At 42.7% G+C, this 22,001-nt stretch overlaps 1 protein-coding gene across 2 annotated transcripts in view; it reads left to right on the forward strand.

The window, feature by feature from the left end:
* Window positions 1-22,001, forward strand: part of SKAP2 (src kinase associated phosphoprotein 2) — a 139,527-nt gene that overhangs the window by 102,020 nt on the left and 15,506 nt on the right. For both annotated transcript variants that reach the window (XM_040965067.1, XM_040965065.1), the window contains exons 10-11: window positions 15,814-15,891; window positions 21,170-21,282. In XM_040965067.1, coding sequence (XP_040821001.1) covers window positions 15,814-15,891; window positions 21,170-21,282 — 191 coding nt within the window. The remainder of the gene's footprint in view (window positions 1-15,813; window positions 15,892-21,169; window positions 21,283-22,001) is intronic.

Raw genomic sequence — 22,001 nt, forward strand, 5'->3', positions numbered from 1 at the left:
TCTTGAATCTCTGGCTGACCAATGTGATGAAAATACTCACGTCTTAGACTTTGTTTTGTTTCTGAACACTTCTCACTGCTCCTGTAGCATTCCCCATGGCCTGTGTCAGAGCTCGCCCCACGTGATTCCTGGGTGCTTTGTCTCTGCTGCTCAGTCCACGCACCGCAGGCTTAGCCTGTTTCCTGTCCACCCTCACAGGAGTATTGAGTACCCTGGGTTCTGCGAGGGCACTGTCTTATGCAGTGGTGGTTTTGCATTCGCTTCTGCCAGAGCCCCAGGGCTTTGCAATTTTAATCTGAACACTTCTTGTGTCAGAAATACCACGCTTGAGTAGAGGATGAATTTGGGTCTCACACTGTACAGACTTGGGATTTTGGTTTCTCACAGGAAACTCCCTCTGCCTCCTCCCCACCCCTCTACACACACATTACAGGGCCCTGAAAAGACAAAAAGCTGCCTTGTGGCTTCCTGGGCTGTTGGGGAAGTGAGGGGGTTTGGGGGAGGTGGTCTCACTTGCAGCTCTCTGCTTCACAGACCCCCCAGTCATTCCTCCTGTATCCATGTGGATGATGAAATCCAGCTTCAACCCAATTTGCAATGAGCAGCGTGTCACTTGGAACAAGTGGGGGAAGACAGATCTCTTAGCTTGGTTAGCCAGGTTGCTATAGCTTGCTGCCCTACCCATAACTAATTGATGTTTGTCAAATCACGACTGGGGAAATGTCATTGTAAGTACTTGATTTATAAACTTTCATTCAAGTCACATACACAAAATTTTGAGAATATGTTGTAAGAAAGGACATATGTTAAGTGTCTAGTATCCTGTTTCCTGAGTACTGATGGGCTTTTACTTCTTATGAAAACAAATTTGTTTAATTTATAAAACGAGAGATCTTAAATGGCTACTAAGTTTATTAATTCAGTGATCCTCAATAGCTGTTTAATGCTACTTAGGATAAAAATAACATTTGTATACACAAAGAAGTACTCAAAAAGTTAATTGGGGCTGGTACAATGGCATTGCAAGCTAATCCTCTACCGACAGTGCTGGCATCTCTTATGGGTGCCAGTTCATATTCAGGCTGCCGCACTTCTAATCCAGCTTCCTACTTGTGTACTGGGAAAACAGGCCCTTGGGCCCCTGAACTCATGTGGGAAACCTAGAGGAAATTTCTGGCTCCTGGCTTCAGATCAGCTCAGCTCCAGCTGTTGCAGCCGTTTGGGGAGAGAGCAGTAGATGAAAGAGCTTTCTCTCTGTTCTCTCCTCTCTATAAATCTGCCTTCCAAATAAAAATTTAAAGATCTTTAAAAAGCACAGGTTATATTAAGGTGGAGAGACCTGTCCAGATATAAACATATACTTTGATTTTATAAGCTAAGAATCATATGCATTTGCATTCAAAAGTCCTTTAAAATTAAATTATCTCTTTAAAAGGGAAGTTGGCTTTCCAATCAACTGAAGTTCTTCTAATTAAGAGGAAACAACCTTATTATGTATTTCTTATGCCAATTATTTCTCCCCCAGAAAGTCTGACTGGTTTCTGCACTATTTATTTGTAAAACTTATACGACATAAACACTATGTGACAGAAGTTGTTTGTTACTTAAAGAGAGAATATTGTCTCAAAGAAACTTGTCATCTGGAAACACGAAAAGTCACAGCAAGTAATGTTATTTGTCTCATGGCCTTTCCACCGTTGGCTAAGTTTGTGACAGTTGCTTTCATATTAAATATTAACAATATTTATACTTGGCTGTATCGTAGTAGAGTACCGATTTTACTGAGAGTGTTTCTGACTGGAAGAAAGATCCTACAAGTATTGTACAGAAGGGTCAATTATGGAGAAACACAGCTGTTGTGTGCCAAAGAAATTTAGGTGGCTGCTTTGGCTTCAGCATGTTGGCAGTTGTACTTTACCCTTGAATCTTGCAAAGTTACTGTTTTTTCATGGCCAAAGATAGTAAAATAATGTCAATTTCAGTTGACTCAAACATTTGTTAGTAGCAGGTATAGGTTTAGAAAGTCACAGATATTAATATAAATAGAAGTAACAGATGAACTATGGATATATTTAACCCATTTTCTGGAAAAATTGAACTTCAGATATAGGTTAAAAAATAATAGTTATACATCTCATTTTGCAGAATGAGTACAGTAGAAAGCATTGCGATGTTTTGAGTTTCTTGCCATGGACTATCAACTCTTGCACATTTAAATATAATTTCTGCGACCTTCTGTCTGAAAGAAGCCTAACTGAGTTGGGTTGCATCTTTGGGGCTAATGTGTATTCTGTGATTTGTTTTAATTTTACTTTTCAATGTATGAAAATATCCAGGAGACGTCTCCTGCTGAATTTTTGATCACTGTGTCATCCGTGCTGAGTGGGCCATGCTGGCTGTTTAAACATTGCTGAATCCACTGTGCAAGCATCTGCAAGGCAGACTTCTCCTGTGGCCGCACGCCAAGGCGTGTGTTGTATTTCCTTGCTAAAGTGAACTCTATTGGGATAATTTTTCTTCTTGAAATTTTTTTAAACAAGAAATTATTTTCCAAAGCTGAATAAAGGACCACATAGTAAAATGGGTAGTCATAAAACTGCCTAAGTCCTGTAATTCCTGGTTGGTAACTGCTTTTATTTAGCTAGAGTAGATGTAAGTAAGGTTTGCAGTTAACACACATTTAGAAGGTTAACATTGTTCTCCCAAATAGGCTGTTCCGTAAAGTTCCTATGTCATTTGATGTATTCTCTTGAAATCAATGATTTACCCTAAACAAGCATAATAAACACTGAATGACCCTTTAGCTATCACAGTTTGACATGCTATTGAGTTTCCATGACTTCAGTGTTTAATTAAATGGAAATAAAACACTAGATAGAGCTTTAATATGTGTAGTTATAGACTAATCTTTATTTTAAAATCCAGAAAATGCTTATATTATATTTAACTTGTTTTTAAAAAGTTATTTATTTGTTTATTTACTTGAAAAAAAGAATGGCGGAGAGGGAGGGAGAAACAGGGATCTTCCATTTGCTGGTTCACTCCCTAAGTGGCCGCAGCAGGTAGTCAGGCCTGCTATCCCGATCGCCCGTGAGCGTGACAGGACCCCAGCTCCAGGGTGACTTTCTGTAGTCTTCTCAGGCCCATCAGCAGGAACTTGGATTGAACAGCCAGGACTTGAACTGGCACTCAGACATGGAATGCCAGTATCACAAACAGAAGCTTAATGTGCTGTACCACATTGCTGGACTGCATATTTAGCTATTAACATATATGTATATGTGTGTGTATGTGTGTATATATATGAAACAATGGAAGCCATTGCGGTTTGGGAATGAGAGAGCAACAATGCCTTGGTGTACTGTAAGGCAGGCTGGGACTCACTTGGGAGCCCTGGCAGGTGCTGCCTTGAGCCCAGGCTGCTCCGTCAGCTTGGATTTATCTTTCAGAGCTGGTAAGTTTACTCCATCTGCTGCCCTGGGCCGCCATGGGTGAGCCATTGGAATGGAAAGTTCTGGATTGCTTAATGAGAGCTCAGCCTATCTCTGTAGGGTGTGTTGGCCTTTAAGCTCAAGCTTTCACCCACTTGTCCTTTGAAGAACATCCATCTCTGTGTTGGGATGAGCACTAGGCCTCTGATAGGTGGCCTTCTGTGGCTCACCCCACCGCCTTCCTCCTGCAGCAGATCTGGGGAAGTCACAGCATCTTTTAGCAGAAATTTGTCTCTCTGTGAGGAGAATACTTTTTAAAAGTATTGGAATTCAAAAGATCTTACAAATAAAATTCTGAAAATATGACAACAGATTAAAATGCTCTTGAGTTAATTAATGTAGGAACAGGTAGTATATATAGGGTCTTATAATAGCTTCAGAACTTGGTTCTAGAAATGGACTGCCTGAGTTCACATCCCTGATATTACTACATTAACATATTTTTTTAATTTTCATTTTATAATTTCTTTGAAAGGCACTGAGAGGAAATCTTTCATGTGCTGATTCACTCGCCAAATGCCTGCAACAGCCAGGTCTGGCCGAGATGGAAATCAGGAGCTGGGAACTCTGTCCAAGTCTCCGATGTGGGCTCCACCTGCTGCCTCCCGGGAAGCTGGGATCGCAGGAGGGGCCAGCACTGGGTCCCGGGCACTCTGTGGACAGTGCAGTCTTCCCAGCAGTATCTTAGCTGCCGCACCAAGCCCTCCTTGTGAGTGGGTAAGGGTGGGCAGGTCGCTCTGATGTTTCCATACCTGTGCTTCTTCATCCGTAAAGCAGGAGCGATGGTGGATCTTCCTCAGTGCCCCATGGGGCTTGGTGCACAGTAAATAATCATGGTTTTTATAAACCGGCTGTGCCATGGGAATTGTGTTGGCCACTTCGATGCAGTGTGTTCTTAAAATAATTCTCTAAGGTAGATTTTAAAGTGCTATTTTCCAGATGAGGAAACTAAGACCATAGGATTTAGTTTGTCTAAATTTGCATAGATCCTGGCAAAAGGCAATATAAATTTCCAGAATATGTGGGGGGTTTTTTGGCATTCATATTGTTCCATTGTATCCATTGAGAGCATATATGGGATTGATTCCTGCTCTGATCATTCTGGCCCAAGAAGAACTACACTGGGAGAGAACTTGAAGGTAAAGCCATTGATTTTGCTGGAAATGTGTGGGATAAGTCTGCAGTGTAGCAATCAAATTATGAGCATTTCAAAGAAGGTTGTAGTATCTTTTAAATATTTATATATTGAAAAGCAGGTTTAACAGAGAGAAAAAGAAACAATGAGAAGAATCCTCCATCCCCTGGCTCACTCTTTAAATGGCTGAAATGGCCAGAGCTGAGCCATTCTGAAGCCAAGGAGCATCCTTTGGGTCTCTGACAAGGGTGCAGAGGCTCAAGGACCTGAGCCATTCTCCACTGCTTTCCCAAGCCACAAGCAGGGAGCTGGACCAGAAGTGGAGCATGTGGGACATGAACTGGTACCCATATGGAATGCTGGCACTGCGTGTGAAGGATTAGCTTGTAATGCCACCACTGCAGCCTTGGGTTACAGTATCTTATATGGGCTCCCTGGCATAGACTCCAAGCCAGTTGTGGAAGTGTGGGGAGACTTATGGGTGAGTGGCTTTGGGAGGCATAGTGGATGCTGAATGTGAAGAAGGTGAAACTAGGCCAGAGCCGCTTTTCAGGGCTGTGCTGAATGGAGGCAGAGGGCAGCAGTGCAGCCTCACCTCAGCTGCTCATTGGCCCCATACCTCCCCCTTGGGGGTGAAACCTTCATGAGACGAGTGCCTGCTGCCGAGGGCTGTCCCTCGGGAGGGTCCCTGAGGTGAGCCCACCACAGCCTGAGCCCCAGCAGCAGTGGGTTGGCTGCATTGGGCCTGAGGAGGGCATCTGATCCATGATGGAGCTTTCTAAAGTTTCTAGATTGTGTGAGAACTTGGAAGAGGACCCCAGTCAAGTTACAAACATGAGGGCACAAAGAGTGTCCCCCCTGTTTCTGGTCTCAGGGCATGAAGCACTGATTCTTAAAGCTCTTCTCAGGCTGAAGGAAGTAACAGATATATGCTTGTTCTGCTGCAAGCCACAGGGCCAGGATTCTGGAGAAATCTCCATAGATAGCCCAGCCTTGGTGGCTGAATGTGCTGCTGCCCCCATAACGTGTTTATTGCATGAATGCCTAAGGGCTTTGTTCTCTGTCATCATACCAACATAGTTATCGTTGCCTTGGAGGGAGACATATGGGCCTGCTGGCAGTGGGCTAGAATCATGGGTCAAGTCTATTGAGATGAAATATAAGATATCCCCCTTGCTCCAGAAAGCTCGTTGCATAAGCACAGGGAAGGCCTGGCTCCACAGCAAATGGGACAAAGAGACATTTGGGCCCACAGAGCAGTGAGTCCAAAGTGTAATGTGGTTCAGTGCTAATACTGTGTGCTTTGGGAATGTGAAGTAATCACAGAGTGATCTGGACTAGCAGGCACAATCAACATAGACAGTTAAGGCTCGTGCAGTATACAGTAGGAAAAGCAGAAGTACCTAGAGTTGCCCACCAAGAGGATTAAAGCCCCTCCCTGTCCCAACCACACATAGTATGAGGCCAGAGCTGCACGTCTGGGTAACACTTGCTGCCACCCCCAGACTGGAGAAGTGGCAGTTCAAGTTCAGTTACAAGTTCAGTGTCTCCGTGAACTCTTCCTACTTCTTACATTAAGATCGCGGGCTTACCTCGTACCTTGACTACATCTTTCACCTGTGCTTGATTTTGTGACATCATCAGCGTTCAGTTGGAAAATGCTGCTTCACCCTCTCAGGCGGAACTCTTAAAAATGGGCACAATTACAACATGATTCAAAAGTCACTTTTTGTTACTGTCACCCCTCCTCTCATTAGCAAAGTCTTTTAAGTACTGGGGAGCTGTGAAGCTCCCAGTGGCAGACAGAAGTTTCCAAACTTGTGATTTTTGCTTGAAAGCTCAGGTTGTGTCATTGGCAGTAAGCACCATCTGTTGAATTTCTTGAAATGCTAAGCTGATTTTGTTTAGTTTTGAGAAAATGTCTACTAGACTGTAGTTTGTCAGTCATGCAGTTAAAAACGGTGTTATTGGAGGGAGGGGCAGGAAGCAGCTTGCTGCACTGGCACTGCTGGGATGCAGCGGAAGTGTTTCATGCGAATCTGATTTTGTCACGCAGAACATCACAAGACATGTACACAGGGTTGATATGGAGTGAAAATAATTAAGCAACTGGCTTCTCTTTCTCTTCCTCTCTCTCTCACCACACACACACACACACACACACACACACACACACATTCTGACAGTTTGGTGCCACTATGTTGATTTATGTCGAGGTGTCAGCAGTTTCACCCATCATTGCTTCACAACATCAGTGCAAATGTTGCCACAATGAAAAAAGGCACGTAATGTCTTAGTATTATTATGAAAATAGTTTTGACCTCATGGACCCTCCACCCCCTTCCCGGGATCTGGAAAACCACTGCCTGTGTGAGGGAGATGGAGCCAATAAGTCTAATGGCAATGGCTCCTCTTGGGGACTGTACTGTCGCCTCTTTGGCCTCTTGGAAATGAGGCGAAGGGGCACCACACAGGGTGAGGAGGGCTCTGTTTGCATGAGGCAGGCAGAGGAAGCCGACCCAAAACTGTAACAAATGAACTTTTGGGCTGTCTCTGTGGTTTTCTGGAGGGTATGGCCGGCAGTTTAGAGCCTTCTAAAGCAGCCACATGACAATGAAATCATTTTAATAGTACCTTATTTATCATTAGATAGCATTTTTATCTAGTTTAAAGCAAGCCAAAAAATGTAAGTTGAGATGAAATATTTTGCTTTCTACAAGAGGGAGTTCAAAACAGTTAACAATGATATGCTTGTGTATTTTGGATAAGTGTTTGGGGGTAATGAAATACGTATGCTTTTGGAATACTATTATTAAAAATAAGAAAATTCAGTAACCAAATAAAAATGGTGTTACAATGAGTGTTACAATTAGTATGAGGCACTAATCGTGTTAATTGTTAGTATGGTCATGAATATACCATGGGTGATTTAAATTCTTTTTTCTTTTTTGCAAATTTCTGTTTTCTTTCAACAATGAGTGGAAACTCCTTTTATAAAAATAAAACAGAACGACCAACTGAAATGAGAGGCAGAGCTCACATAAATGGAATTATTATTGTACCAGAAATCTAGAGCCAGGTAGATCAAGTTACTATATTTGAGAGATAATTTAACCCAGATTTCTTTGGATTAAAGAAGTTTTAGTATTAAAGAACTTGTTACAACATTTAACTGGAAAGCCAAGAATTTGGACTTTAAAGGCTGCCCAGAGGAATTTTAGTGATACACTGGACCAAGAAGAAGTCATGGTTTGCTTGTTTGTTTATTCAAAAGGCAAAGACAGAGATCTTCCATCTGCTAGCTCACTCCTCAAATATCCTCAACAGCTGGGACTAGGCCGGGTGAGGGCCACGTGCCTGGAACTCAATCAGGGTCACCCTTGTGGCAGCAATAACCCACCTATGTAGGCTTGATCCACTGTCTACCAGTGTGCATTAGCAGGAAGCTTGGATCAGATGTGGAACTGGGACTTGACCCCAGGATCTCTGGTATGGGAGAGGGGTGTTCCAGGCAGCATTTTACCTATTGTGCAAACACCTGCCAACATGCCAAGCTGTACCACTTCTTTCTTTTTTTGAAAAGCACAGCTACAGAGCAGGAGATTTTCCATCTGCTAGTACTTTTCCCAGATGGCCCCAAAAACTAAGGGCTGGACTAAACTGAAGGCAGGACCCAGGAACTTCTTCTGTGTACCCCACATAGGTACAGTGGACCATCTGCTGCTGCTTCCCAGTTCCATTAAAAGGGAGCTGGTTGGAAAGTAGAGCTGCCAGAATTCAAACCATCACTCATGTGGGATGCTAGATGGCACAGGTGGCAGCTTCATGTGTTATGCAGCTGTGCCACAATGCCCAACCCACACTCCTTCAGTCCCCATTTAATACTTGTTGGTCTAGCGATCATTTTCTCACTTGAAGTCGCTTGTGATGCGCAGAATCTGGCCAATTGAGCCATCGTTGCCTGCAGGGATTGCTTCTACATGATCCTGCTCAGGGATCCACGAGTCCTCCCAGCACCTGTAGCAGAAGCACCCACAGGGCCTGCTGCATGGGGGCAGTGCAGGGCTTGGTGACCTCGGTCCTGTCATTTGTCACCTCTCTTTCCCTCTGCCTTTTATGGGGAGGAGAATGAAGATTTCATCTAACATTCCTTTCTCTTCAAAGACTCCCTCTGCTCTTCTCTCTCCACCTCTCCCCCTCCCCACCCCATACTTGGTTTTCAAACTAGATCTGTGCTTGCTTTTGAGGTTTTTTGCTCAACTTCCCAAACATGGTGTTAACAAACGTAACATCTATGTGAGAAAAAAAAAATCACTATTTCCACATTTCAAGGTTTGTATTTAAATTATTAGTTTTAGTATTGTAACAGAAATTTATTATACTCTAAAAGCATTTCCTTTTTGTGTTGAAGTATAATGGTGTCCTTGTCACATTCAGCCTTGTAAGAGTAGAATATCAAAGTTGAACATGAAGTTGTGTGGTTGAACTTTTGCTTATTTTGTTGCCTTTTATATCATGTTACCTTTCTCAGTTGCTAAAGTCACAATTGTTACAAAGTTTGCATACTGGTTCAGTTTTTTTTTTCCCCTCCCTTGAGAAGTCTTGTTATTTCTTTGTCCTCTCAGTCCTGTTCCAAGTCCTGCGGGTAATTGTGCCTGTTTGAGGTGCGGCCCACAGATAATTGAGAAGTAGGAAACTCAAGGTTACTTGACTATTGCTGTAACAATAGGCCCACTTGGCCTAATTTCCACTTTGAGTGAACTTGATTCTCAATGTGCCCCTGCAGTCTTGTTAACCTTTATGTTCATTTTGATACATGTGTGTAATGTTAAAAGACATGGGTTTTCTAGCTTTAGAAAAATATATTTTTAAGTTTTATTTATTTTTATCGGAAAGACAGATTTACAGAGAAAAGGAGAAATAGAGAGAATGCTCTTCTATCCACTGGTTGCATCCAAATGGCTGCAACAGCCAGAATTGAACCCATCCGAAGCCAGGAGCCAGGAGAGTCTTCTAGCTATCCCACACAGATGCAGGGTCCCAAGGCTTTTGGCCATCCGCTACTGATTTTCCAGGCCTTATGAGAGCTTGATGGGAAGCAAAGCAACTGGGACATGAACTGACACTCATATGGGATGCTGCTGCTTGAGGGCAGAGGATTAGCCAAATGAGCCATCACACCAGCCCTGAAAAACATTTATTTTATTGCCATAACATATATGTCAATGTTGAAAGAGCCTTTGAAAATGCCCAGTGGTTCTGAACTGACTGGTCTTTAAGGAACTCAGCTTTCCCTTGTCTTAATTCTGGATTGCCTACCTACGTCTTAGATTCTATTCCAGTTTTCCAAACCTTCCTCCAGCCCTTAGAGGTTGTTGCGGGTCTCAGGAGAAAGAGAGGGGTGAGATGCCAGTTGAGCAGAGCCTCCTTGGACCCTTCCCTTCTACATACACCCTGTTGAGAAATTTGGATTTCAGAGGTGGAGCTCAATCTGGGTGTCAAGAACTCCAACTACTTGAACCATCTACTGCTAGAGTTCATTCTAGAAGGAAGCCAAAATCAGGAGCCAGAGCCAGGAACCCAATTCAGGCTCTCCTCTGTGAGCTCCGAGTGCCTGACCTGGCGTCTCAGCAGCCAGACTGGATGGTTTGTATTGTGGCACCAGGATCAGCCAGATTCCCTTTGCCATCTGCTCCATCTTCTCCTCAGAGGCCTCTGGCCCACACAACCCCAGAGGCCATGTGCAAGAAAGCATGACACAGCTGAGCAGAGGTGCTCTTCTTGTCATAGAAGGATTCCCTTGTACCTGTCTGTTTAAAAGTGTTCTCCTTATCACAGTTAAATGAGAAAGAAAAGCTGGATGGCTGTAAAGCTGGATGGGGCACCCTGAGTTGCTGTTCTTTCTGGAAAGCAGCACTAAACCTAAGATGTACTCCAGACACAGCTATGCTGGCACAGAACATGCCCACCCAAGAGAAAGTGTACTCAAGCCCACCAATGGCTTATGCATTTAAAACATTTTGCTAATATATTTATTTGAGAGACAGAACTCCCCAGTTGCCTACGATGTCCAACATTGGGCTGAGCTAAAGCCAGTAGTTGGGAACTCAGTTTAGGTTTCCAGGGTGTGTACAAGAACCCAATAACTTGAGCCATCACTCTTGCCTCAGCAGGAAACTGGAGTCAGGATATAAGTATTGAACCCAGCTCCTTGGATACAAGGTGCAGGTATCTTAACTGCCAGACTAAACTGACCTACCCTGAACAGCCACGTTATGACAAAACAAAGCAAATCTGCCTATAAATGGAAGATGTTCATGAAAACCAAGGAAGACATACTACCGCTTAAAGCTATGGCTTAGTAATAAGGCCTGAAGGTCAAATCTTGCCCCACATTCTGTCTGGGTGTGCGAACCTGGACTAGTTATTTAAGCTCCATAAATTTCATTTTGTGTTCATAAAATGATGATGACAAAAGTGCCTTTATATAATTGTTAAGAGGATTCAATTACAACCTTCTTGCAATAAATATTAACTTTGCTTGAATTCATTCACATAATCCAGTGAAGCTTAGGCCAAGATCTACTTTACAGCATAACTTTTGATTCTGTACTTTGTGTTTTTTAAGAAAATACTTTGTAACTTAGGCTGTGTTCTGAAGGTGTTTCATGAAAAAGGGAATGAGTATGAGTCAGGTATTTTCTTGCAGGATATTTCTCTTCTCCCTGGTAAAAATCAGCCCTCAGTTGCAGTGTGAGCATCATGCATTCCGACTCGGAACTGACTAACTGAGCTTAGCCTTTCTCAAGCAACATAAGCCAAATGTGTCATCTGTTTGTCACTCTTCTTGCTTATTATAAAAATAAGAGCAGAAATGATCATTTAGTAAAAAAAAAAAAAAAGAAAAGAAAAAACTACCTAGCTAGACACTTTTCTGGTGCTTATTAAGGTAATAATCCATCTGCTAAGGAATTGGATCAATTTGTAAATTAAATTGATTCATCTAAAAGGGGAGAAAAAAAAGTGTTGACTTTTCCCCACAGTAAGCATTTCCTCAAATGGATTTTCCTAAAAAGATTTGGGAAGACTCCATTACCTGCTATTCCTTGGAATCTGCTCAACTTGCAAAGCAGGTCAGCTAGCTATCCATAGGAGAGATGGGGCACAGTGAGTTTCAGACTGCACAGGGCCTGATTGTACTGCAGTTCCATAAATGTGACAGGGTTTAATGTTAAAGCCCTTTGAAGACTTACGCCAAAATATTTCCAATACTCATTGATTATCTTAGTGAACCTATAACACTGTGTTAGGATTACCTTCTCCATTTAGTTCACTTCACTGTGGTTTTCATCTTGTCTGATAAAAAAAAAATCTCCTGATGATTCTTGTAGCAATGTGTGATTGGAATAATAACTTCACATGTTGAAGAGTTTTGTGCTGCAGCTGAGAGGCATGTAAATACAAGCTGCTCATTTGCAAGAAGCTTCCAGATTTGCAATATGATTGCTATGGAAACCACATAATGAAAACCTTACAACCATCTGTGTGGTTTGATGGATTTTACTGCATAGCTGAGCTGTTTTTGTTTACTGTTATTAAAATGTTGAATGGATTATATTAACTCACAAACATTGACTATTTGAGGTATTAATTAGTATTGTATAATGACATTGTGCCTTGGCACCAAAATAAAATATGTTTGATATAAACCTAAATGAAACAACATGTGAGCATATTTTTTCTACTCTGTTATGAAGGTGATTATTGCCTAGAATTTTGGTTACTTGTCTTTACATATTTTCTTTTCAGTGGTGTCATAAAGTTTGTTGTTATAAATGAATGTGTTAGGATTTACTTTCATTATTTTCAAAGTTTCATTTTTTCACATGGGATTGATTAAACATCTTTGTCCAGGTTCCAGTCAACATTCTGTCTGAGTTTTCTTCCCCTTGGGATTTAGAAGCACACGCCAAGTTTGATTGTGTTGTCTTTTCTGTGGGAATTGTTTGTGTTGTTATACAAGATAAAATGAATTGTAAGAAAAATTGATGTGTGGAATACATAAAGCTTGGGCCTGCGAACAATACTATTTGGTTTGAAATGGAAAAAGGAGTGTTGAGCGTTGTGATTTCTAAACTACTGTCTGTTAAATAGCATCTCCTGTGAATTTCAGTTTGAATAACTAACAAATATTGATATACCTAAGTAAATATTTTAAATACCATTATTCTGGTCATCTAAGAGTGTACTTTTTAAATACGGAGTTCTTTGACTCCCATATATATAATCTCTAACACAAAACAGGCATTTAGTTTTGGTAATACTTATAAATTCACTGATAACTTAGGCAAGGAGCAGTTTCTTGGCTTATTAGGATTCATATTCATATTTTTATTAAAAATATTTATTTTTATCATAAAGATAGATTTACAGAGAGAAGGAGAGACAGAGAAAATGACCTTTCATCCACTGGTTCAGTCCTCAAATGGCTGCAATAGCCAAAGCTGAGCCAATCAGAAACCAGAAGCCAGGAGCTTCTTCCGGGTCTCCCGTGCAGGTGCAGGATCCCAAGTATTTGGGCCATCCTCTTCTGCTTTCCCAGGTCACAAGCAGGGAGCTGAATGGGAAGTGGAGCAGCCAGAACACAAACTGGTGTCCATATCAAATCCCTGTGCTCGCAAGAAAAGGATCAACCAGTTGAGCCATCACAGTGGGCCCCATTTTTATATTTTGATGCTGATTCTGGTTACTGAGCTTAAATCATACCTACATTCTCTTATTAAAATTCTCCAGCAGTGCTTACTTGCTCTGTTGATGGGATTATGGCTTCAGACTTAGGACAGGGGCCAGTAAGCACTTTTTTCATTTGCTCCTTAGCATTGAATTTATAACCAGCTTGGCAGAGGACCACGTGTAAGGGAAAGAGAAAGTGTGAACAGTTAGGAAAAGTCTCTCCTCTACCTTTTGGAGAATTAACAGTCTATAAAATGAATTGGTTGTCTCTTCCATATTTAAAATTTATTTGAAAACGCCCAATCGGGCCCGGCGCGGTGGCGCAAGTGGTTAAAGTCCTCGCCTTGCACGCCCGGGATCCCATATGGGCGCCGGTTCTAATCCCGGCAGCCCCGCTTCCCTTCCAGCTCCCTGCTTGTGGCCTGGGAAAGCAGTCGAGGACGGCCCAAAGCTTTGGGAACCTGCACCCGCGTGGGAGACCCGGAAGAGGCTCCTGGCTTCGGATCGGCGTAGTATCGACCCGTTGCGGCTCACTTGGGGAGTGAATCATCGGATGGAAGATCTTCCTCTCTGTCTCTCCTCTCTGTACATCCGCCTTTCCAATAACAAAATAATAAAAATAAATCTTTAAAAAAAAAAAAAAAAGAAAACGCCCAATCCAGATTGGATGATGGTAGCTAAATCTTTAGGTTTGCATTAAGTGTGGTAACTGTGGTTAAAGAGATGGGACTTGGTGTTCGATTTTTTTATTGGGGTTCTATTCCTTAATTATCATTTGGGCCATATTAAATTGCCAGTGTTGGACTCAATATATATAACACCCTAGAATATTTCCAGCTCTTCATTATATTGTCACTTTGATGATGGGTTTAAATTGGCGATGATGTGGTAGATACGGTAACTCAACAAACAGCTTGAAGTCAGTGCTTTTTTCTCACCACTCAGTGCTTGCAGGGGACTGGCCACCCAGCAGCCACAGTGCACCCCCTCTGCCAGCCCTTGCGCTGTGCCTGGGCATTCTGTTGGGACTGCCCCACCAACACATGGAGTGCTTCCTGGGAGAAATAACTCCTGGTATTCCTTCCACGAGCTTCTCTTGGTTATGATCCTGTTGGTGATGATTCATCCATTTCTATGTGGGCTATATGTTATTAGGAACCATAGACCCATTTGTCAGTTAACTAAGCCCATACTCTGAGCCATTCTTGGCTGTTCTGTTCCCTCCACAGCTCAGGCGCAAAGCTTATCGAGGCGATTTCCTTCACCTCTCTTCACCACCTCTGTTCCTGTTTCCTCTGCCCTAATGTTTCAGGGTTTCCTTCCCCATTATCTAGGCTTGCGAGTGGTCTGCCTGTCTGTCTGCCGGTCGGTCTGAAACAATGGGGTCAAAGAACCCTTGCTAAAGCAGAGACTTGGGGCCCTGTTTCTCTGCTCAGGCCTGCTAGGGCCCTTACTGGCCACCCAGCATACATCCCCTCAAGGTCCAGGACGAGGTCTTCCTGGCTCTGGAGCCGCTGCTGGCCCTGACTACTGACGTCACCCTTCCTGCCCCTCCCCTCGGAATACCGGGTTCTTTAGTCCAAAAGAATGTCACAGTGCCTGTTCTACACATCACACCTTTGCTTATGTAAAATTGTGAACTTTTTTTTTTGAAATTATGATTCTTTTTGAACACAGGTTTTCTCCAGCATGATATTTATATGTATCTCCCACCATCAGTCTCTATAAATTGGTCCTAAGTAAACCCTTATTTGGGGAAGTGGTAATGTAGTCATATTTTGAAAAAAATTTAAGTAGTCTATTGACTTTGTTTAAAATATGTCTTGTGCAGTTTGGTCGCATGCATTCCCGTAGCTTGCAGAAGGAGTAGGATGGGAGAATGGAGACAAGATGTAGGTAAAGCAGTGACGATTTGCAGGCTAAAGTACGCTGACAGTCAGGAACCTGAGCCGGAACGACACACTTCAGAAATTACTTTACAGTCTTAAGTCTCAATTTACTTATCTGTAGAATTAGAATTGAGGAATTATATATAATAAAAAAAAGTAATGACTTATAGGTGAACTCTATTTTATATGACATATTCTTCCCTTGCTGTGTTAGTGTTTTGGAGACCTTGATTTTTGTCTATGAGACCCCGCCACAATTCATGATATTGGTAGAAGCCTGGGTATTATTTGACCAGCGTTAAAGTCCTTCTAGATGAGTTGTGCTGCACACTAGTACATTTCTTAAATTTGACCCATTCCACGGGTCAGGTTGCTAATTAGAAATAGCCAGCAGTTTGCTTGTTCCATGTTGGGTTATTGAAAAGGGACTGTGGAAATAAAGCAGTGGTTTCAGTCATTGAAACCCATTCCTCTGAGCTTGTAGTTTTGCTCTGAGAGTGGGTGAGTGCTATAGTGTGGTCCCAGAGGAAGCCACCCTCATGCCATTGATCTTGTTTCTTTGCAGAAGAGGAAGAGGATGCCACTCCAGTGAAAACAGAAGAAGAAAGGAGGGCCAGTCAGGACAGTGTCCAGCTCGGTGCAGGTAACCGCAGGGGAGGCATCCTGGAAGAGCCGTCCTGGGTTTGTATGGAAGCTACTTTCTCAGCATTCTAAAGCTGCCTACTCAGGGCCCTGCCACCGCAGGCCTGGTTCAGTCGGGGTACCTGAGGGCTGCTCAGCTGCTTTGTTCCATTTAGGATGCATGAAAACCACTTGAGAAGGATTTATAAAGTAAGCCAATTTATACAAGGTATTCCTTCCTGAATTACTTTGTAATGACTCAATTAGCTTTCATTTCTGCACGAAGGAGATTTAGTTGCATAAATTAGCTTATCATCATTGAGAAAGTGTCACAGCTAAAGGACAGTTTATAGATACAACATGCAGTTGCTGTCAGACCTATAAGAATGTAATATAGACATCTGTGTATACTTTGTGCTTGAGCACAACAGACTTCTGCCATTCAGAGACTAACAGGGGACAACAAGTTGCCCAGGGGACTGGCAATGTAGACATCTCTGAAAAGGTCAACTTGACACGGGTTCTGACAATCGACCCACAGCTCTGTCTTCTTTGATAAAAATCAGATAAACTTAAGACCGCTAATTGATCCACAGCCTGTTTAAATGTTGGCCATGCATATCTTCATTGCATATGATTAACAGGGAAAGCAAATGAATTGGGGAGGAAATGCCAGAGTCCAGCGACAGCAACTTAAAATTGGAAAAGGACACCGGTGGCCTAGGAGGCTAGGAAGGATGTCCCTTTATCCACTGCCACTTGGCACCTAGCCCCAAGTACTAATTACTACCAGGACTGGAAAAATAACTGCACATGCCATATATGCCAGCACACATAGGGACAACTTTTCTGGCATGTTGTTGTTTCCAAATAGCAAGAGATAAACCCTATCTACAGTGCAAGAATGAGGTCAGTTTTGATAACCGGCAATTATTTTACACAGAAAGAGGAGAAGGACTGCCTTCTTATCAGGACTTTACACCTCTTGGCAGCCGCGTGTCAGCTGGGCCAAGGTCTGCCGTATCATCCCTTGTCCAGAAGGGGCTGGAGCTGGGGTCACCTTCCCCTCAGATACGTCCATCCATCACTCTTGCCTGCTGTCAGAGGCAGGGTGGACAGCAGTGTGTGTGCAGGAAGTCGCTTTCCAGAGTCCTTCCTACTGTGACATATGGAAAGGAAGCAGAGGCCTGACTCCAGGCCTGGACAGGAAGGCAGGAGCAAAGGTTTGGGTTTGCTGTTTGCAGAAAGGAAGCGAGGCGGGAATCAGTAGGCCTGAGCGTCCGGGAAAGCGCAGCTCTCTGAGCTGGCTGGCTCTGGAGCGTGCTGGCTGGCGGCTCCACAGCATCTCCCCAAGGCCTGCAGCTTTCTTTGCTTAAACATCTTAGTGCCGTTATAAAAAGTAACACTTACAGATATCATTGCCACGGATACAGCTATTTTTGGCTTAAAGTGTTTGTATTTTTCAAAAATAACCATCTACTGAATCTTTGCCTTTGAGGGTAGGGGGAAAAAAAGCAAAAACAGTATTGGTTGAGCTCAAAGGAATGCAATGAGTAGACGTGACTTTTCATGCAGTCTCCGTAAAGCACTGCAATCGTTCTTATCTTCAGTGTCATGAAATTCTTTTCAAGCAACAGTTCTAATGCTTGGGCATAGCAGTGGCCTTTGCTGTTCCTAGGCTGTCACAGACTGAAGTTTGTTTGCCACCCAGAGCAGCGAGTTGACAAGCATGCTGCTATTTTGCTGAGCATCACATGTCATGAACTTCTAACCTTACTCAAGAATGTTCTGTATTTTTCACATTCACTGGTTTAAAAAAAAAAAAAAGCAAAGAAAAAAAAGCATAGACTGCTCTCACGTAAATTTTGCAAGCAAAACAAAATGAATCTTGTGTTTCTTAAACATTCCTTCATGTCCAAACATATTGATGCATTTGTATGTATGTAATAAACTCATGTGATTTTTTTTTGAACATCATAGAATGTGCTTCTTATCTAAATTAATTTTTAAACCTATGGCATCTAGGGAAGGATTCCCCATCATCTTGCTGTTGTATAGCTCATCTGTTTTCATCATATTTTAAAAATGTTCTCTTTCTTTGCAAGCGTACCTCTGATTCTGTTTACTTTGTCCATTCCAAATAATCCTATTGGCATTACCAAGTTTTTAAAAAAGGAATGAGTGTATTGTTTAAATCCTTCATAGACTCCACAGTTTATTACTTTTTTTCCTTGCCTTCTTTTATCACGCATGCCTCTCAGGACAACAAATATGCAATAAGGTAAATGTGACCCCCCGTTTTTTTTTTCTAGAGTTCTGAAAACATAGATTGTGGTATGGATAAAATAGGGAAATTAATCTAAATCATGAAGACAGCAAGACACACATGATCTGTATCTTAGGATGTAGGACACCACGCTCTACTCTGTTTAAAAATGCATATCCCACGTGGCTGATTGTTCATTGTGAGGTGAGCATAGCTTTTGTGGACCTCATGTGCTTTTGAGGTCATATCTGTGTTCCATTTTGGAGATGTGTTTCACTATACTCAAAACTGAGAACACAAACCACAGTAGCCTCTGCTCCCTGAGGAACAAGACAGCTCTATGGATGCAAGCTCCAGATTTCATGTCAAGAATTTCAACATTGACTTTCTAAGGAGACCCAGGCTAATCAGCATGGACTGCCGAGTTGAGATTTTTCTGCTTTATAACCCGCATTGCATTGCATGCTGCGTAAGACAGAATAGGAAATTGCACGTACGTGTAGGCGTGTGACATGAAAGAATTGTTCTTTAACAGCGCTCACCTACGGGACACAGAAATGAGGTTAGTCTTTGGGCAACCTCATCATCAGGATTACAGAAAGCACAGTTGACGGTGCGTCTCGTTCCCGGGATTGCCGTGTCGCTGGTTCGGCTGCCTCTTTACAGCAGTGAGATTTAATGAAATGCTCATGGTGCACATCTAGGGAGAGATGCATCTTGAACACAGTGGGGGTCTCTCGTCCCCTCCTGGGCTCCTGTAACTCCCATTAGTGTTAATGGGAGTTTCACCAAGCGCATCGAGGGGAAGAGAGACCCCAAAGTGGGAAGGATTATATGCTAGGGAAACACTGCACAGTTTTTTCTTCCTCATTTTCTTTTTCTCTTTTTTAAATGAAAAATGGTGGTGAGAGTAGCTACAAATGACAAGAATACCCTGGATAGCTGGGGTGGACCTTTGGGGACCCCACGGGGAAGCCAGAGCCTCTGCTCCAGTTTCCGGCCCAACTTTTGTCCCTCCCGCCCTCTTGGACCCAGCCTGAGGCCGAACAGCACGGGGGAACACACAGGAACTCTGGCAAGAGGAAGCAGCCTTTTAGATCGGTTTACCTCCTGGCCAGTTACAGTGGGGGAGGGCCTTGCATGTGAAATGATGTCACCCTCTCTTTGCTCTAATTCCTTGACTTTTAAACTGACACTGACAGACTGCACGGGGCACAACATTTGACCCATTTAGCAGTTGATTTAATCTGACTAGAATGTTTCAACTTCTAAATCCCTATTTGTCTAAATAAGTGGTTTTTAAAGGAAATCAGTCACTTTATTATTAAGTGATTTTTTTTCTAAAAAAAAAAAATTTCAACAATGTTTAGTGATCTGGCCAGCCAGAGTGCCCTCTAGTGTCTATTTATAGAACATCTGCTGTGGGCGACACAGATGCCGGGAAGCCTGTAGTTCTAGGTTGGGACCCCAGGCACGTGTGGGTCCCGCTGGTTGTCCAGTACTGGTGTGAGGCAATCAGGAAGGTGTCCCTTCCCCATCGGCCCCTTTCCCTCTCCTAACCTCTCCCTTTCTCTTCTCTGTTTTTGAATTCTTAGAAAACTAGAAGAGAAAGTACAGTGGGGGAAACTGCCAGGCTGTGTCTTTTCTAGCGTTGTTTATAATCAAAAGCATGATGGAAAAGTAGCACCCAACTTTCTAAATATTCAGATCCTGTGTTATTCAGTCTCTCTCTCTCTCTCTTTTTTTTTTTTACTTTTACCACCATTTCAGCTATTAAAGAGACTTTGAACATTTCCTAATAAGCTTAACCCTTTATGTAAATCACAAGCCATGTAAAGGATGATGAACACGCTGATGGCATGCCAGTGTGACCCGTTGTGTCAGGCCTGCCAAGAAACCTGCTGGCCGAGAGCCGTGCAGCCAAACCGAGGGGACAGCATGTGTCCCCACGGCGTCCCTGAGAGCTCACCCATGACATCCCTGCTACGGCAGCCATCAGCACGATGTGTTCTGTCTGGCTGGTAAATACACGGACATCTTATTGATACAACTTGCATTCTTTTTGTGTTAACTCATCAAAACTCAATTATCATGAAATTAAAAACAGGAAACAGTTCTCAGGGTAACAAAAGCAGCCAGTGTGTTTAACTCTGTGAGCTGTGTTTCAGGAGCCCCACAGTGTATAAGTGACAAAGCATTTATTACTGAGTTTATTGTGGTATTACAGAGCGGGGAGCGCTAAATAATCAATCAGTTAATGGTCTGTATGGCAGTTTGAGCACATCGCATCCATTGTGCTTATGCTGTTAGAAGGATGAGCTGATAACGCCAGTGTATGTTGCATGTTTATTCAGAGCCTAATGTCCCAAACTGGGGCTGACAAAAAGCTGCTGAAAAATGCGGCTTCAGCACAGGCGATTTCAAAGTTGCTACAAGGTTTTGGAGGTAACTTGGAGGAGCTTTGACTCCAGATGCCCCCGAAGGAAACAAGTGCAGTTACCCTTCGCATCGTTTCTGCTTCATGCCCCTTCTGGAACTCGCTGGATTAGGATTTCCTTTTTCCCCCTAATTTGGTTCTTTCATTTTTGTTTTATATTTGCAGCTTAACCCTGTGATTGCTATTCCCCTTCCTGTGGGATGGTTATTTCACAGGGTCTGTCACGTCTCAGGGAGGAGTCCTCATTACATGGCATGGCTGGCTTCATTTCCAAAACACGCTGCCAGAGGGCTTGGGTAGGAAAGCAGTTTGTGGGTGCTGGTTTGATAACAGCGCGCTGCAAGCGCAGGGTTTAGATGGAAGGCCGAAGAAAAAGGAAGATGTGCCCCATCAGATCTGCTGGAAAGCAGTCTTAACTAGATGACAGGAAGAAACGGGATTCTTGCATGAACACAGGGAAATGTTTGACGCAGGATGGAATTGTCTAGGCTGATTTGGTCATCTCGAGAGGTCCTTTAATTTCTCTCGGTTCGTTTTAAAATCGAGATCTCCTTTATGAAAGTTCTAACCCCTCCCCTTGTCTTTCCTTTTTCCTAGGAGATAAAAGCACTGATTATGCTAATTTTTATCAGGGTTTGTGGGACTGCACAGGAGCGCTGGCTGACGAGCTATCATTTAAGCGTGGTGATGTGATCTACATCCTGAGCAAGGTAAGAAGGCGCCCCGGAAGGAGAAACACAGCACAAGGTCCACACTCTGGGGTTGCAGCACGAGGGAACGGTGCCAGCTGGAATTCTTGTAGGTCCTTGTTAACAATTGGGAACTTCCAATAATTAATTATTTTGTCAAGTGAAATATAATCACATTCTAAACACAATCAGATAACAGGATTCAGCTCCCCAGTGTTTAGCTATCACTTGGGCCCTTGGCTCATGTCCACCTGCAGCCTTCTCCAGAAACAATATACTTACGTGAAGGTTAACATTGTAAGGTATCGGGCTGTTTATTATGTTTTTCTTTCCTCTTCCTTTTTATTCTTCTGTGTGATTATTCTGATTTTTTTTTGTGCCATTCACTACTAGAAGCTGTGTTTATAGAACAAGTGTTTCATCTTTATATAAATACTTTTGGTGTTCCGACAATTTAAAAGCAATGCTTTTCTATTCAAACAGGTTGGGGTAATTTTTTTTTATTTTAGCATAATGTATTTGTAAGCACAGTGGCCAGGTATGCTGCCATGCGATCATCTTTATATACCTGTATAAAAATGTCTGTGTGGCTACAGATACTGCATTCTCTGTCTTTAAATCAAAAAGGCAAGTTCCTTACTGCAGCTACACTTCTGATAGTTGGTGCAGCCTGCTTTAAGTTTTATATTTTAACTTTCCTTACTGGAATGCAGACTTTTAAAAAAAATTAAAATCACCCT

This window comes from Ochotona curzoniae, unplaced genomic scaffold, assembly GCF_017591425.1.
Source record: "Ochotona curzoniae isolate NIBS_2020 unplaced genomic scaffold, NIBS_Ocur_1.0 scaffold_3835, whole genome shotgun sequence".
Lineage (NCBI taxonomy): Eukaryota > Metazoa > Chordata > Mammalia > Lagomorpha > Ochotonidae > Ochotona > Ochotona curzoniae.